General features: G+C 38.8%; 3 protein-coding genes across 3 annotated transcripts; all 3 read right to left on the bottom strand.

The window, feature by feature from the left end:
* Positions 1-3,574: 3,574 nt before the first annotated feature.
* Positions 3,575-4,501, bottom strand: LOC119499704 (olfactory receptor 6N2-like). The gene has a single exon (XM_037788858.1). The coding sequence runs from the start codon at positions 4,499-4,501 to the stop codon at positions 3,575-3,577; it is 927 nt and encodes a 308-aa protein (XP_037644786.1).
* Positions 4,502-8,100: 3,599 nt separating this feature from the next.
* Positions 8,101-9,027, bottom strand: LOC119499702 (olfactory receptor-like protein DTMT). Its single transcript, XM_037788857.1, has one exon. It carries the CDS (start codon positions 9,025-9,027, stop codon positions 8,101-8,103), a length of 927 nt encoding a protein of 308 aa, XP_037644785.1.
* Positions 9,028-12,666: 3,639 nt separating this feature from the next.
* Positions 12,667-13,593, bottom strand: LOC119499701 (olfactory receptor 2K2-like). Its single transcript, XM_037788856.1, has one exon. The coding sequence runs from the start codon at positions 13,591-13,593 to the stop codon at positions 12,667-12,669; it is 927 nt and encodes a 308-aa protein (XP_037644784.1).
* Between the last annotated feature and the right edge of the window lie 1,274 nt (positions 13,594-14,867).

Below are 14,867 nucleotides of genomic sequence, written 5' to 3'. Positions count from 1 at the left end.
CATCCTATTCATTCACAGAAAGGCACTTGGTGTTTGTCCATCTCCAGAATTCAGAAAGTGAACTGTTTCAGTCTGTGGAAAGTTTTTATTAAATTGCTTCACCCTCCAAGGATCTCATTAAATTGTTTTACCTCTTTTGAGCATTACGCAATCTTTCCAACTTAAAATATTGGCCGTAGTATTCCACAACAACTTAACAGCCCTCATGGTTTCACGCGAATGGTCGCAATGGTCTGCCATGGCCTGTTTTGTATCTGATGAGAGGAGTGATTTGAGGCATGTTGTTCCTGGCATAGGGAAAATCTTTTCCCATGCGAGTCGTCACAGTCATGGCAGGTGCTTTTTGGGTAGTGTGTCTGCTTGTGGTAGGGACAAATCTACGTAACCTCTTTCTCATTAGGAGCTGCTTAGATGACTTAAACCAGTTGACTGATAAGTTGCAGTGTACCAAAAGAGGACAAGTATGGACCAGCTCCTGGGCATCTTCCTTTGTCCAGTATGAAGTTGGCAGAGCTTACCACTCTTTCAGCCGTCCCTGCACAGCACATGCTCAATGTCCCATGAAGCTGTCGGAGATGACTAACTCCAGCACTCCATGACTGGCGAACATAGCCATCAGCTTTCTCGTGACAGTTACTGTGGTAGTAAACAACAAAACAAGTCTCTGTCGGAACTACAGAGACTTGTTTGTTGCAGGATTTGATGTACCATGTAGTACAATCCTTGAGTTCATCAATGTCCTCTACATGTTCATTAAAGATCACTTCACTGCCTCTTTGAACTGTTGCTGTCAGGGAAGCGCTGTGTCAGGGGTCTCAGCCAACTTCAAGCCAGGTACTGAGTTGGGAGTCTGAGCTGACTTCAAGACAGGTCCTGAGTCGGGAGCCTGAGCTGACTCCAAGCCAGGTCCTGAGTCAGGAGTCTGAGCTGACTCCAAGACAGTTTGAGTGTCAGGGGTACCAGCCCTCTTGTCTCTGATTTTGGTTTCTAGGCTTTGGGATTTTCTGTTATATTCCTGGTCTCTTTCATTCTAGTGTTTCCTGTTTTATTTTGATAAGTTCACTCCTGTTGTGTCTCGTCTGGTTTTACTTCCTGCCTTTGTTTTTTTCCCGCCTTTGTGATTGTCTGGCTCACCCTGATTTGTTCCACCTGTGTTTAATCATCCTGCTCTCCATATGCATTTAGTTTGTGTGTTTCCCCTGTTTCACTGTCAGTTCATTGTCATATTGAGTTCATATTGAGGTTTTATTCCAGTGTTTTGTAGTTCAAGTTTATTCCTTTTGACCATAATTTGTGGATTGTCTTTTCTGTAACCTGCCGCATTTCGTGTTCTACGTAAGTTTTTTCATTATGAAATCATTGTACTCTGACTGTTGCCTCCTCATCCTTACTTGCGTTGGGGTCCAAGCCTGTTATCCTGAATACCTGACAGTTTAATTTCCCTCTACAAACATAGTAGTTTTAAGCCCAACCATGTTGTTTTTTCCTAAACCTAACTAAGTGGTTTTGTTGCCTAAACCTAAAGTGACGCCAAGGGGCGTGACAAAGCGTCAGTATGTGACGAGTTGGGGTGAAAATGTGTTTAATTTAGGGATGGTTACCGAAACCTGGTATTAAGGGGCTGAAGACCGTATTATTTATTATCACGCTAACGCCTCTCCCCTTCTCCATGTCAGGGCTGTGGAGGAGCTCTCCACATACACACAGCAAAGCCAGCTAACAGCAGATCGGAGAGGCCGCGGTGGAGACGTGAAGTGACGATTTGATACTACACTTGTTATTATAAGTAAGTCAAAAAAAACCTTTGCAAGTATAAAGCCAATAATTTATTAATGCACCTGTTCAACAAGCTCATGACCTATAGGTGAGGGTTGGAGCGTAGATGGAGTGGTAAATCAAGAGCTTTGCCTTCCGGCTCAGCTCCCTCTTCACCACAATGGTCTGGTACAGGGCCCGTATAACTGCAGACGGCCAAACTGTCATGGCCATTTTCAATGCGGTTCCTTGACCTCTGACCACAAGTTATGTGAATGAAAACGGGTTCTATGGGTACCCACGAGTCTCCCCTTTACAGACATGCCCACTTTATGATAATCACATGCAGTTTGGGTCAAGTCATAGTCAAGTCAGCACACTGACACACTGACAGCTGTTGTTGCCTGTTGTTAATTGATTTCCAATAATAAATATATACATATATTTGCATAAAGCAGCATATTTGTCCACTCCCATGTTGATAAGAGTATTAAATATTTGACAAATCTCCCTTTAAGGTACATTTTGAACAGATAAAAAATGTGTGATTAATTTGCAATTAATTACGATTAACTATGGACAATCATGCGATTAAATATTTTAATCGATTGACAGCTCTATTTAGGATACATCTTGTTAATCTTTTTTTTTTTAATAATGTAATCTGTGTATGACCTTGAACTGAATCACCTGTTACCTGGCATTAATTGAACTTAAGTGAATCCTATCCATCCTCTTCTTCCACACCTGCTCTGTCAACTCAACACCAAGATCTGCCTCCCAGGCAGATTTGATATGGTTTGATGATGCAGCAGTAATATCAGAAAACAACAACACAAATTTTGATACAAGCTGTTGAGAACGAGGATGTTATTTCATTAAAGCATTAAAATGGTGTTCCTTGGGTTGGTTATCAAAATGTGAGAAAGGGAGATTTCTCAAATATTTAATACTCTTATCAACATGGGAGTTGGCAAATATGCTTGCTTTATATAAATGTATGTATGTACTTATTATTGGAAATCAATTAACAACACAAAACAATGATAAATATTGTCCGGAAACCCTCACAGGTACTGCATTTAGCATAAAAAATATGCTCAAAACATAACATGGCAAACTTTTTATTTATTTGACCTTCATTTAACCAGATAAAATCAAATTGCAGCCCAACAGGCAACAACAGCTGTCAGTGTGTCGGTGTGCTGACTTGACTATGACTTGCCCCCAAACTGCATGTGATTATCATAAAGTGGGCATGTCTGTAAAGGGGAGAATTTCTGAATTTAAAGACAACCAGGCTAACATAGGAAATGTATAGCTAATATGCACACTTCAATATTTATTAAGTCATATCGTCATCGCAATATTGAACAATGTTATTACAGATTTTCCTCATAACGTGCAGGCCTAATGTACAAATCGATTCAGATCCCGTAAAGGTTTGTTGCATGTCAACCGACCCACCCATGTTGCTGAAACATGTGGACACTATAGCCCAATGTCACATTTATATTATGGGAGAAACCGTAGGAGAGGTCATTCAAAGTGACATGCTCCCTCTTAAGACAGTCAATTAACAACAATTAACAAAAATGTATTTATTTAATAACTGCAGCATATAAATGAATCATTACATTGTTCAAACTGAAGATACTCTTCGCTGTTTCCGTAAAAAGGATCTTTACAATGTGGAAACAAATCCTTACATACCTTCCAAAGATCATAACATTCACATCTCTGCATTAGTATCACAGAAGAAATGACTGCACATTAGCATCACTAACATCATTATTACTGTAAGATCACTTTTAATACATTAGACAAGTTTGGCTTGACAGAACAACCTCTTCAGGTGTTTAGAGATTTCTTTCATTTTTAGTCCATATATAATTGGATTAAAGAGAGGATGATACAAAGCCATTTGTAAAGTCATTATGGAATTCACAATTTTTGGAAAATTAGATCCCAGTCGAACTACCGCGATATCATATGCACACAAACAGGAAAAGCTGATTAAAACCAACAGGTGAGGTAAACAGGTCTCTGCTGCTTTTTTCCTGACTTCTCTGCAACTTCGATGGGTTATTATAAGTATTTTTGTGTATGTAAAAATAATGAAGAGCATGGGCAGAATTGCAAGATCTAATAAAGCAACAACACCATTTATAGTAATTACTCTTGAACTTACACATTGAAGTTTATAAATTGTATTGCTACAAAATATTCCTTTTAAAGTTAAGCTACACAGTTTCGTTTCAGCACTCAGTATTGTTGGGAGTACAGTATGACAAGCAGGCAGAAGCCAAGCAAAAAACAGGAAAATACTCACCGTGTTTTTTGTCATGATAGTTGGATATTGCAGAGGTTTACATATAGACACATACCTGTCATAGGCCATGGCTGACAACAGTAAGAATTCTGAACCGCCTACAGCATAAACTATATAAAATTGAAAGAGACAGGCAGAATAAGATGTGATCTGTTTTTCAGATAAAATGTCAACCAAAAGCTTTGGGTAAATAGCAGTGCTTAAAACAACCGAGTTCAGTAATAAAGCTGCAATGAAAATGTACATAGGCTCATGGAGATTCTTGTGTATAAAGATAAGGTACAGAATAGTAGAATTACTGCATATTATTAGAATATATACTGTGAATATAACCAAAAAATAAACATATCTGTATTTGTTAACTTCCACATGCCCACCAAGAGTTATATATGTTGCATTTAACTCATCGTCCATTAAAGTTGTCTAAAATATATGTTCAGTAATAAAACCGGAAGATTTTATATCCGGCATACATGAATTAAACTATGAAAAGAAGTCTCACTTTGATGGTAATACATAACATCCAACCTGTACTGAAGCATCTTATTCATTCACAGAAAGGCACTTGGTGTTTGTCCATCTCCAGAATTCAGAAAGTGAACTGTTTCACTCAGTGGAAAGTTTTTATTAAATTGCTTCACCCTCCAAGGATCTCATTAAATTGTTTTACCTCTTTTGAGCATTACGCAATCTTTCCAACTCAAAATATCGGTCGTAGTATTCCACAACAACTTAATAGCCCTCTTTGTTTCACGCGAATGGTCGCAATGGTCTGCCATGGCCTGTTTGGTATCTGATGAGAGGAGAGATTTGAGGCATGTTGTTCCTGGCATAGGGAAAATCTTTTCCCATGCGAGTCGTCACAGTCAGGCAGGTCCTTTTTGGGTAGTGTGTCTGCTTGTGGTAGGGGCAATTCTACGCAACCTCTTTCTCATTAGGAGCTGCTTAGATGACTTAAACCAGTTGACTGATAAGTTGCAGTGTACCAAAAGAGGACAAGTATGGACCAGCTCCTGGGCCTCTTCCTTTGTTCAGTATGAAGTTGGCAGAGCTTACCACTCTTTCAGCCGTCCCTGCACAGCACATGCTCAGTGTCCCATGAAGCTGTCGGAGATGACTAACTCCAGCACTCCATGTCTGGCAAACATAGCCATCAGCTTTCTCGTGACAGTTACTGTGGTAGTAAACAACAAAACAAGTCTCTGTCGGAACAACATTACCCACACAGAATGTGATGTACCATGTAGTACAATCCTTGAGTTCATCAATGTCCTCTCCATGTTCATTAAAGATCACTTCCCTGCCTCTTTGAACTGTTGCTGTCAGGGAAGCGCTGTGTCAGGGGTCTCAGCCGACTCCAAGCCAGGTCCTGAGTCAGGAGTCTGAGCTGACTCCAAGACAGTTTGAGTGTCAGGGGTACCAGCCCTCTTGTCTCTGATTTTGGTTTCTAGGCTTTGGGATTTTCTGTTATATTCCTGGTCTCTTTCATTCTAGTGTTTCCTGTTTTATTTTGATATGTTCACTCCTGTTGTGTCTTGTCTGGTTTTACTTCCTGCCTTTGTTTTTTTCCCGCCTTTGTGATTGTCTGGCTCACCCTGATCTGTTCCACCTGTGTTTAATCATCCTGCTCTCCATATGCATTTAGTTTGTGTGTTTCCCCTGTTTCACTGTCAGTTCATTGTCATATTGAGTTCATATTCAGGTTTTATTCCAGTGTTTTGTAGTTCAAGTTTATTCCTTTTGACCATACATTGTGGATTGTCTTTTCTGTAACCTGCCTGCTGGACCTGCCGAATTTCGTGTTCTACGTACGTTTTTTTCGTTTGAAATCATTGTACTCTGACTGTTGCCTCCTCATCCTTACTTGCGTTGGGGTCCAAGCCTGTTATCCTGAATACCTGACAGTTTCATTTCCCTCTACAAACATAGAAGTTTTAAGCCCAACCATGTTGTTTTTTCCTAAACCTAACTAAGTGGTTTTGTTGCCTAAACCTAAAGTGACGCCAAGGGGCGTGACAAAAAGCGTCAGTATGTGACGAGTTGGGATGAAAATGTGTTTAATTTAGGGATGGTTACCGAAACCTGGTATTAAGGGGCTAAAGACCATAGTATTTATTATCACGCTAACGCCTCTTCCCTTCTCCATGTCAGGGCTGTGGAGGAGCTCTCCACATACACACAGCAAAGCCAGCTAACAGCAGATCGGAGAGGCCGCGGTGGAGACAGTGAAGTGAAGATTTGATACTACACTTGTTATTATAAGTAAGTCAAAAAAAACCTTTGCAAGTATAAAGCCAATAATTTATTAATGCACCTGTTCAACAAGCTCATGACCTATAGGTGAGGGTTGGAGCGTAGATGGAGTGGTAAATCAAGAGCTTTGCTTTCCGGCTCAGCTCCCTCTTCACCACAATGGTCGTACAGGGCCTGTATAACTGCAGACGGCCAAACTGTCATGGCCATTTTCAATGCGGTTCCTTGACCTCTGACCTCAAGTTATGTGAATGAAAACGGGTTCTATGGGTACCCTCGAGTCTCCCCTTTACAGACATGCCCACTTTATGATAATCAGATGCAGTTTGGGGCAAGTCATAGTCAAGTCAGCACACTGACACACTGACAGCTGTTGTTGCCTGTTGTTAATTGATTTCCAATAATAAATATGTGCATATATTTGCATAAAGCAGCATATTTGTCCACTCCCATGTTGATAAGAGTATTAAATATTTGACAAATCTCCCTTTAAGGTACATTTTGAACAGATAAAAAATGTGTGATAAATTTGCAATTAATCACGATTAACTATGGACAATCATGCGATTAAATATTGTAATCGATTGACAGCTCTATTTAGGATACATCTTGTTAATCTTTTTTTTTTTTAATAATGTAATCTGTGTATGACCTTGAACTGAATCAGCTGTTACCTGGCATTAATTGATTTTAAGTGAATCCTATCCATCCCCTCCTTCCACACGTGCTCTGTCAACTCAACATCAAGATCTGCCTCCCAGGCAGATTTGATATGGTTTGATGATGCAGCAGTAATATTAGAAAACAACAACACAAATTTTGATACAAGCTGTTGAGAATGAGGATGTTATTTCATTAAATCATTAAAATGGTGTTCCTTGGGTTGGTTATCAAAATGTGAGAAAGGGAGATTTGTCAAATATTTAATACTCTTATCAATATGGGAGTTGGCAAATATGCTTGCTTTATAGAAATTTATGTATATATTTATTACCGTTTATAAACCCTCACAGGTACTGCATTTAGCATAACAAAAATATTCTCAAATCATAACATGGCAAACTTTTTATTTATTTGACCTTTATTTAACCAGGTAAAATCAAACTGCAGCCCAACAGGCAACAACAGCTGTCAGTGTGTCAGTGTGCTGACTTGACTATGACTTGTCCCAAACTGCATGTGATTATCATAAAGTGGGAATGTCTGTAAAGGGGAGAATTTCTGAATTTAAAGACAACCAGGCTGACGTAGGAAATGTGTAGCTAATATGCACTCTTCAATATTTGTTAAGTCATATCGTCATCGCAATATTGAACAATGTTATTACAGATTTTCCTCATAACGTGCAGGCCTAGTGTACAAATCGATTCAGATCCCGTAAAGGTTTGTTGCATGTCAACCGACCCACCCATGTTGCTGAAACACATGGACACTATAGCCCAATGTCATATTTATATTATGGGAGAAACCGTAGGAGAGGTCATTCAAAGTGACATGCTCCCTCTTAAGACAGTCAATTAACAACAATTAACAAAAATGTATTTATTTAATAACTGCAGCATATAAATGAATCATTACATTGTTCAAACTGAAGATACTCTTTGCTGTTTCCGTAAAAAGGATCTTTTCAATGTGGAAACAAATCCTTACATACCTTCCAAAGATCATAACATTCACATCTCTGCATTAGTATCACAGAAGAAATGACTGCACATTAGCATCACTAACATCATTATTACTGTAAGATCACTTTTAATACATTAGACCAGTTTGGCTTGACAGAACAACCTCTTCAGGTGTTTAGAGATTTCTTTCATTTTTAGTCCGTATATAATTGGATTAAAGAGAGGATTATACAAAACCATTTGTAAAGTCATTATGGAATTCACAATTTTTGGAAAATTAGATCCCAGTCGAACTATCGCGATATCATATGCACTCAAACAGGAAAAGCTGATTAAAACCAACAGGTGAGGTAAACAGGTCTCTGCTGCTTTTTTCCTGACTTCTCTGCAACTTCGATGGGTTATTATAAGTATTTTTGTGTATGTAAAAATAATGAAGAGCATAGGCAGAATTGCAAGATCTAATAAAGCAACAACACCATTTATAGTAATCACTCTTGAACTTACACATTGAAGTTTATAAATTGCATTGTTACAAAATATTCCTTGTAAAGTTAAGCTACACAGTTTAGTTTCAGCACTCAGTATTGTTGGGAGTACAGTATGACAAGCAGTCAGAAGCCAAGCAAAAAACAGGAAAATACTCACCGTGTTTTTTGTCATGATAGTTGGATATTGCAGAGGTTTACATATAGACACATACCTGTCATAGGCCATGGCTGACAACAGTAAGAATTCTGAACTGGCTACAGCATAAAATATGTAAAATTGAAAGAGACAGGCTGAATATGATATGATCTGTTTTTCAGATAAAATGTCAACCAAAAGCTTTGGGTAAATAGCAGTGCTTAAAACAACCGAGTTCAGTAATAAAGCTGCAATGAAAATGTACATAGGCTCATGGAGATTCTTGTGTATAAAGATAAGGTACAGAATAGTAGAATTACTGCATATTATTAGAATATATACTGTGAATATAACCAAAAAATAAACATATCTGTATTTCTTAACTTCCACATGCCCACCAAGAGTTATATACGTTGCATTTAACTTATCATCCATTATGGTTGTCTAAAATATATGTTCAGTAATAAAACAGGAAGATTTTATATCCGGCATACATGAATTAAACTATGAAAAGAAGTCTCACTTTGATGATAATACATAACATCCAACCTGTACTGAAGCATCTTATTCATTCACAGAAAAGCACTTGGTGTTTGTCCATCTCCAGAATTCAGAAAGTGAACTGTTTCAGTCTGTGGAAAGTTTTTATTAAATTGCTTCACCCTCCAAGGATCTCATTAAATTGTTTTACCTCTTTTGAGCATTACGCAATCTTTCCAACTCAAAATATCGGCCGTAGTATTCTACAACAACTTAACAGCCCTCTTTGTTTCACGCGAATGGTCACAATGGTCTGCCATGGCCTGTTTGGTATCTGTTGAAAGGTGAGATTTGAGGCATGTTGTTCCTGGCATAGGGAAAATCTTTTCCCATGCGAGTCGTCACAGTCAGGCAGGTCCTTTTTGGGTAGTGTGTCTGCTTGTGGTAGGGGCAATTCTACGCAACCTCCTTCTCATTAGGAGCTGCTTAGATGACTTAAACCAGTTGACTGATAAGTTGCAGTGTACCAAAAGAGGACAAGTATGGACCAGCTCCTGGGCCTCTTCCTTTGTCCAGTATGAAGTTGGCAGAGCTTACCACTCTTTCAGCCGTCCCTGCACAGCACATGCTCAGTGTCCCATGAAGCTGTCGGAGATGACTAACTCCAGCACTCCATGTCTGGCGAACATGGCCATCAGCTTTCTCGTGACAGTTACTGTGGTAGTAAACAACAAAACAAGTCTCTGTCGGAACAACATTACCCACACAGAATGTGATGTACCATGTAGTACAATCCTCAAGTTCATCAATGTCCTCTCCATGTTCATTAAAGATCACTTCACTGCCTCTTTGAACTGTTGCTGTCAGGGAAGCGCTGTGTCAGGGGTCTCAGCCGACTTCAAGCCAGGTACTGAGTTGGGAGTCTGAGCTGACTTCAAGACAGCTTCTGAGTCGGGAGTCTGAGCTGACTCCAAGACAGTTTTCGTGTCGGTGGGTACCAGCCCTCTTTTCCCTGATTTTAGTTTCTATGCTTTGGGATTTTCTGTTATGTTCCTTGTCTCTTTCATTCTAGTGTTTCCTGTTTTATTTTGATAAGTTCACTCCTGTTGTGTCTTGTCTGGTTTTACTTCCTGCCTTTGTTTTTTTCCCGCCTTTGTGATTGTCTGGCTCACCCTGATCTGTTCCACCTGTGTTTAATCATCCTGCTCTCCATATGCATTTAGTTTGTGTGTTTCCCCTGTTTCACTGTCAGTTCATTGTCATATTGAGTTCATATTGAGGTTTTATTCCAGTGTTTTGTAGTTCAAATTTATTCCTTTTGACCATACATTGTGGATTGTCTTTTCTGTAACCTGCCTGCTGGACCTGCCGCATTTCGTGTTCTACGTACGTTTTTTTCGTTTGAAATCATTGTACTCTGACTGTTGCCTCCTCATCCTTACTTGCGTTGGGGTCCAAGCCTGTTATCCTGAATACCTGACAGTTTCATTTCCCTCTACAAACATAGAAGTTTTAAGCCCAACCATGTTGTTTTTTCCTAAACCTAACTAAGTGGTTTTGTTGCCTAAACCTAAAGTGACGCCAAGGGGCGTGACAAAAAGCGTCAGTATGTGACGAGTTGGGATGAAAATGTGTTTAATTTAGGGATGGTTACCGAAACCTGGTATTAAGGGGCTAAAGACCATAGTATTTATTATCACGCTAACGCCTCTTCCCTTCTCCATGTCAGGGCTGTGGAGGAGCTCTCCAAATACACACAGCAAAGCCAGCTAACAGCAGATCGGAGAGGCCGCGGTGGAGACAGTGAAGTGAAGATTTGATACTACACTTGTTATTATAAGTAAGTCAAAAAAAACCTTTTCAAGTATAAAGCCAATAATTTATTAATGCACCTGTTCAACAAGCTCATGACCTATAGGTGAGGGTTGGAGCGTAGATGGAGTGGTAAATCAAGAGCTTTGCTTTCCGGCTCAGCTCCCTCTTCACCACAATGGTCCGGTACAGGGCCCGTATAACTGCAGACGGCGAAACTGTCATGGCCATTTTGAATGCGGTTCCTTGACCTCTGACCTCAAGTTATGTGAATGAAAACGGGTTCTATGGGTACCCTTGAGTCTCCCCTTTACAGACATGCCCACTTTATGATAATCAGATGCAGTTTGGGGCAAGTCATAGTCAAGTCAGCACACTGACACACTGACAGCTGTTGTTGCCTGTTGTTAATTGATTTCCAATACTAAATATGTGCATATATTTGCATAAAGCAGCATATTTGTCCACTCCCATGTTGATAAGAGTATTAAATATTTGACAAATCTCCCTTTAAGGTACATTTTGAACAGATAAAAAATGTGTGATTAATTTGCAATTAATCACGATTAACTATGGACAATCATGCGATTAAATATTGTAATCGATTGACAGCTCTATTTAGGATACATCTTGTTAATCTTTTTTTTTTTTTAATAATGTAATCTGTGTATGACCTTGAACTGAATCAGCTGTTACCTGGCATTAATTGATTTTAAGTGAATCCTATCCATCCCCTCCTTCCACACCTGCTCTGTCAACTCAACACCAAGATCTGCCTCCCAGGCAGATTTGATATGGTTTGATGATGCAGCAGTAATATTAGAAAACAACAACACAAATTTTGATACAAGCTGTTGAGAACGAGGATGTTATTTCATTAAAGCATTAAAATGGTGTTCCTTGGGTTGGTTATCAAAATGTGAGAAAGGGAGATTTGTCAAATATTTAATACTCTTATCAATATGGGAGTTGGCAAATATGCTTGCTTTATATAAATTTATGTATATATTTATTACCGTTTATAAACCCTCACAGGTACTGCATTTAGCATAACAAAAATATTCTCAAATCATAACATGGCAAACTTTTTATTTATTTGACCTTTATTTAACCAGGTAAAATCAAACTGCAGCCCAACAGGCAACAACAGCTGTCAGTGTGTCAGTGTGCTGACTTGACTATGACTTGACCCAAACTGCATGTGATTATCATAAAGTGGGCATGTCTGTAAAGGGGAGAATTTCTGAATTTAAAGACAATCAGGCTGACGTAGGAAATGTGTAGCTAATATGCACACTTCAATATTTGTTAAGTCATATCGTCATCGCAATATTGAACAATGTTATTACAGATTTTCCTCATAACGTGCAGGCCTAATGTACAAATCGATTCAGATCCCGTAAAGGTTTGTTGCATGTCAACCGACCCACCCATGTTGCTGAAACATGTGGACACTATAGCCCAATGTCACATTTATATTATGGGAGAAACCGTAGGAGAGGTCATTCAAAGTGACATGCTCCCTCTTAAGACAGTCAATTAACAACAATTAACAAAAATGTATTTATTTAATAACTGCAGCATATAAATGAATCATTACATTGTTCAAACTGAAGATACTCTTCACTGTTTCCGTAAAATGGATCTTTACAATGTGGAAACAAATCCTAACATACTTTCCAAAGATCATAACATTCACATCTCTGCATTATTATCACAAAAGAAATGACTGCACATTAGAATCACTAACATCATTATTACTGTTAGATCACTTTTAATACATTAGACCAGTTTGGCTTGACAGAACAACCTCTTCAAGTGTTTAGAGATTTCATTCATTTTTAGTCCGTATATAATTGGATTAAAGAGAGGATGATACAAAACGGTTTGTAAAGTCATTATGAAATTCACAATTTTTGGAAAATTAGATCCCAGTCGAACTATCGCGATATCATATGCACACAAACAGGAAAAGCTGATTAAAACCAACAGGTGAGGTAAACAGGTCTCTGCTGCTTTTTTCCTGACTTCTCTGCAACTTCGATGGGTTATTATAAGTATTTTTGTGTATGTAAAAATAATGAAGAGCATAGGCAGTATTGCAAGATCTAATAAAGCAACAACACCATATATAGTAATTACTCTTGAACTTACACATTGAAGTTTATAAATTGCATTGCTACAAAATATTCCTTGTAAAGTTAAGTTACACAGTTTAGTTTCAGCACTCAGTATTGTTGGGAGTACAGTATGACAAGCAGGCAGAAGCCAAGCAAAAAACAGGAAAATACTCACTGTGTTTTTTGTCATGATAGTTGGATATTGCAGAGGTTTACATATAGACACATACCTGTCATAGGCCATGGCTGACAACAGTAAGAATTCTGAACTGCTTACAGCATAAACTATATAAAATTGAAAGAGACAGGCTGAATATGATATGATCTGTTTTTCAGATAAAATGTCAACCAAAAGCTTTGGGTAAATAGCAGTGCTTAAAACAACCGAGTTCAGTAATAAAGCTGCAATGAAAATGTACATAGGCTCATGGAGATTCTTGTGTATAAAGATAAGGTACAGAATAGTAGAATTACTGCATATTATTAGAATATATACTGTGAATATAACCAAAAAATAAACATATCTGTATTTCTTAACTTCCACATGCCCACCAAGAGTTATATATGATGCATTTAACTCATCGTCCATTAAAGTTGTCTAAAATATATGTTCAGTAATAAAACAGGAAGATTTTATATCCAGCATACATGAATTAAACTATGAAAAGAAGTCTCACTTCGATGATAATACATAACATCCAACCTGAACTGAAGCATCTCATTCATTCACAGAAAGGCACTTGGTGTTTGTCCATCTCCAGAATTCAGAAAGTGAACTGTTTCAGTCTGTGGAAAGTTTTTATTAAATTGCTTCACCCTCCAAGGATCTCATTAAATTGTTTTACCTCTTTTGAGCATTACGCAATCTTTCCAACTCAAAATATCGGCCGTAGTATTCCACAACAACTTAATAGCCCTCTTTGTTTCACGCAAATGGTCACAATGGTCTGCCATGGCCTGTTTTGTATCTGATGAGAGGAGAGATTTGAGGCATGTTGTTCCTGGCATAGGGGAAATCTTTTCCCATGCGAGTCGTCACAGTCATGGCCAACAGCTTTTTCGTGACAGTTACTGTGGTAGTAAACAACAAAACAAGTCTCTGTCGGAACAACATTACCCACACAGAATGTGATGTACCATGTAGTACAATCCTTGAGTTCATCAATGTCTTCTCCATGTTCATTAAAGATCACTTCCCTGCTTCTTTGAACTGTTGCTGTCAGGGAAGCGCTGTGTCAGGGGTCTCAGCCGACTTCAAGCCAGGTACTGAGTTGGGAGTCTGAGCTGACTTCAAGACAGGTCCTGAGTCGGGAGCCTGAGCTGACTCCAAGCCAGGTCCTGAGTCAGGAGTCTGAGCTGACTCCAAGACAGTTTGCGTGTCGGTGGGTACCAGCCCTCTTGTCCCTGATTTTGGTTTCTAGGCTTTGGGATTTTCTGTTATATTCCTTGTCTCTTTCATTCTAGTGTTTCCTGTTTTATTTTGATAAGTTCTCTCCTGTTATGTCTTGTCTGGTTTTACTTCCTGCCTTTGTTTTTTCCCCGCCTTTGTGATAGTCTGGCTCACCCTGATCTGTTCCACCTGTGTTTAATCATCCTGCTCTCCATATGCATTTAGTTTGTGTGTTTCCCCTGTTTCACTGTCAGTTCATTGTCATATTGAGTTCATATTGAGTTTTTATTCCAGTGTTTTGTAGTTCAAGTTTATTCCTTTTGACCATACTTTGTGGATTGTCTTTTCTGTAACCTGCCGCATTTCGTGTTCTACGTACGTTTTTTTCATTTGAAATCATTGTACTCTGACTGTTGCCTCCTCATCCTTACTTGCGTTGGGGTCCAAGCCTGTTATCCTGAATACCTGACAGT

Source organism: Sebastes umbrosus, chromosome 13, assembly GCF_015220745.1.
Source record: "Sebastes umbrosus isolate fSebUmb1 chromosome 13, fSebUmb1.pri, whole genome shotgun sequence".
In the NCBI taxonomy this organism is placed as follows: domain Eukaryota; kingdom Metazoa; phylum Chordata; class Actinopteri; order Perciformes; family Sebastidae; genus Sebastes; species Sebastes umbrosus.
This window is presented reverse-complemented; position numbering and strand designations above follow the sequence as displayed.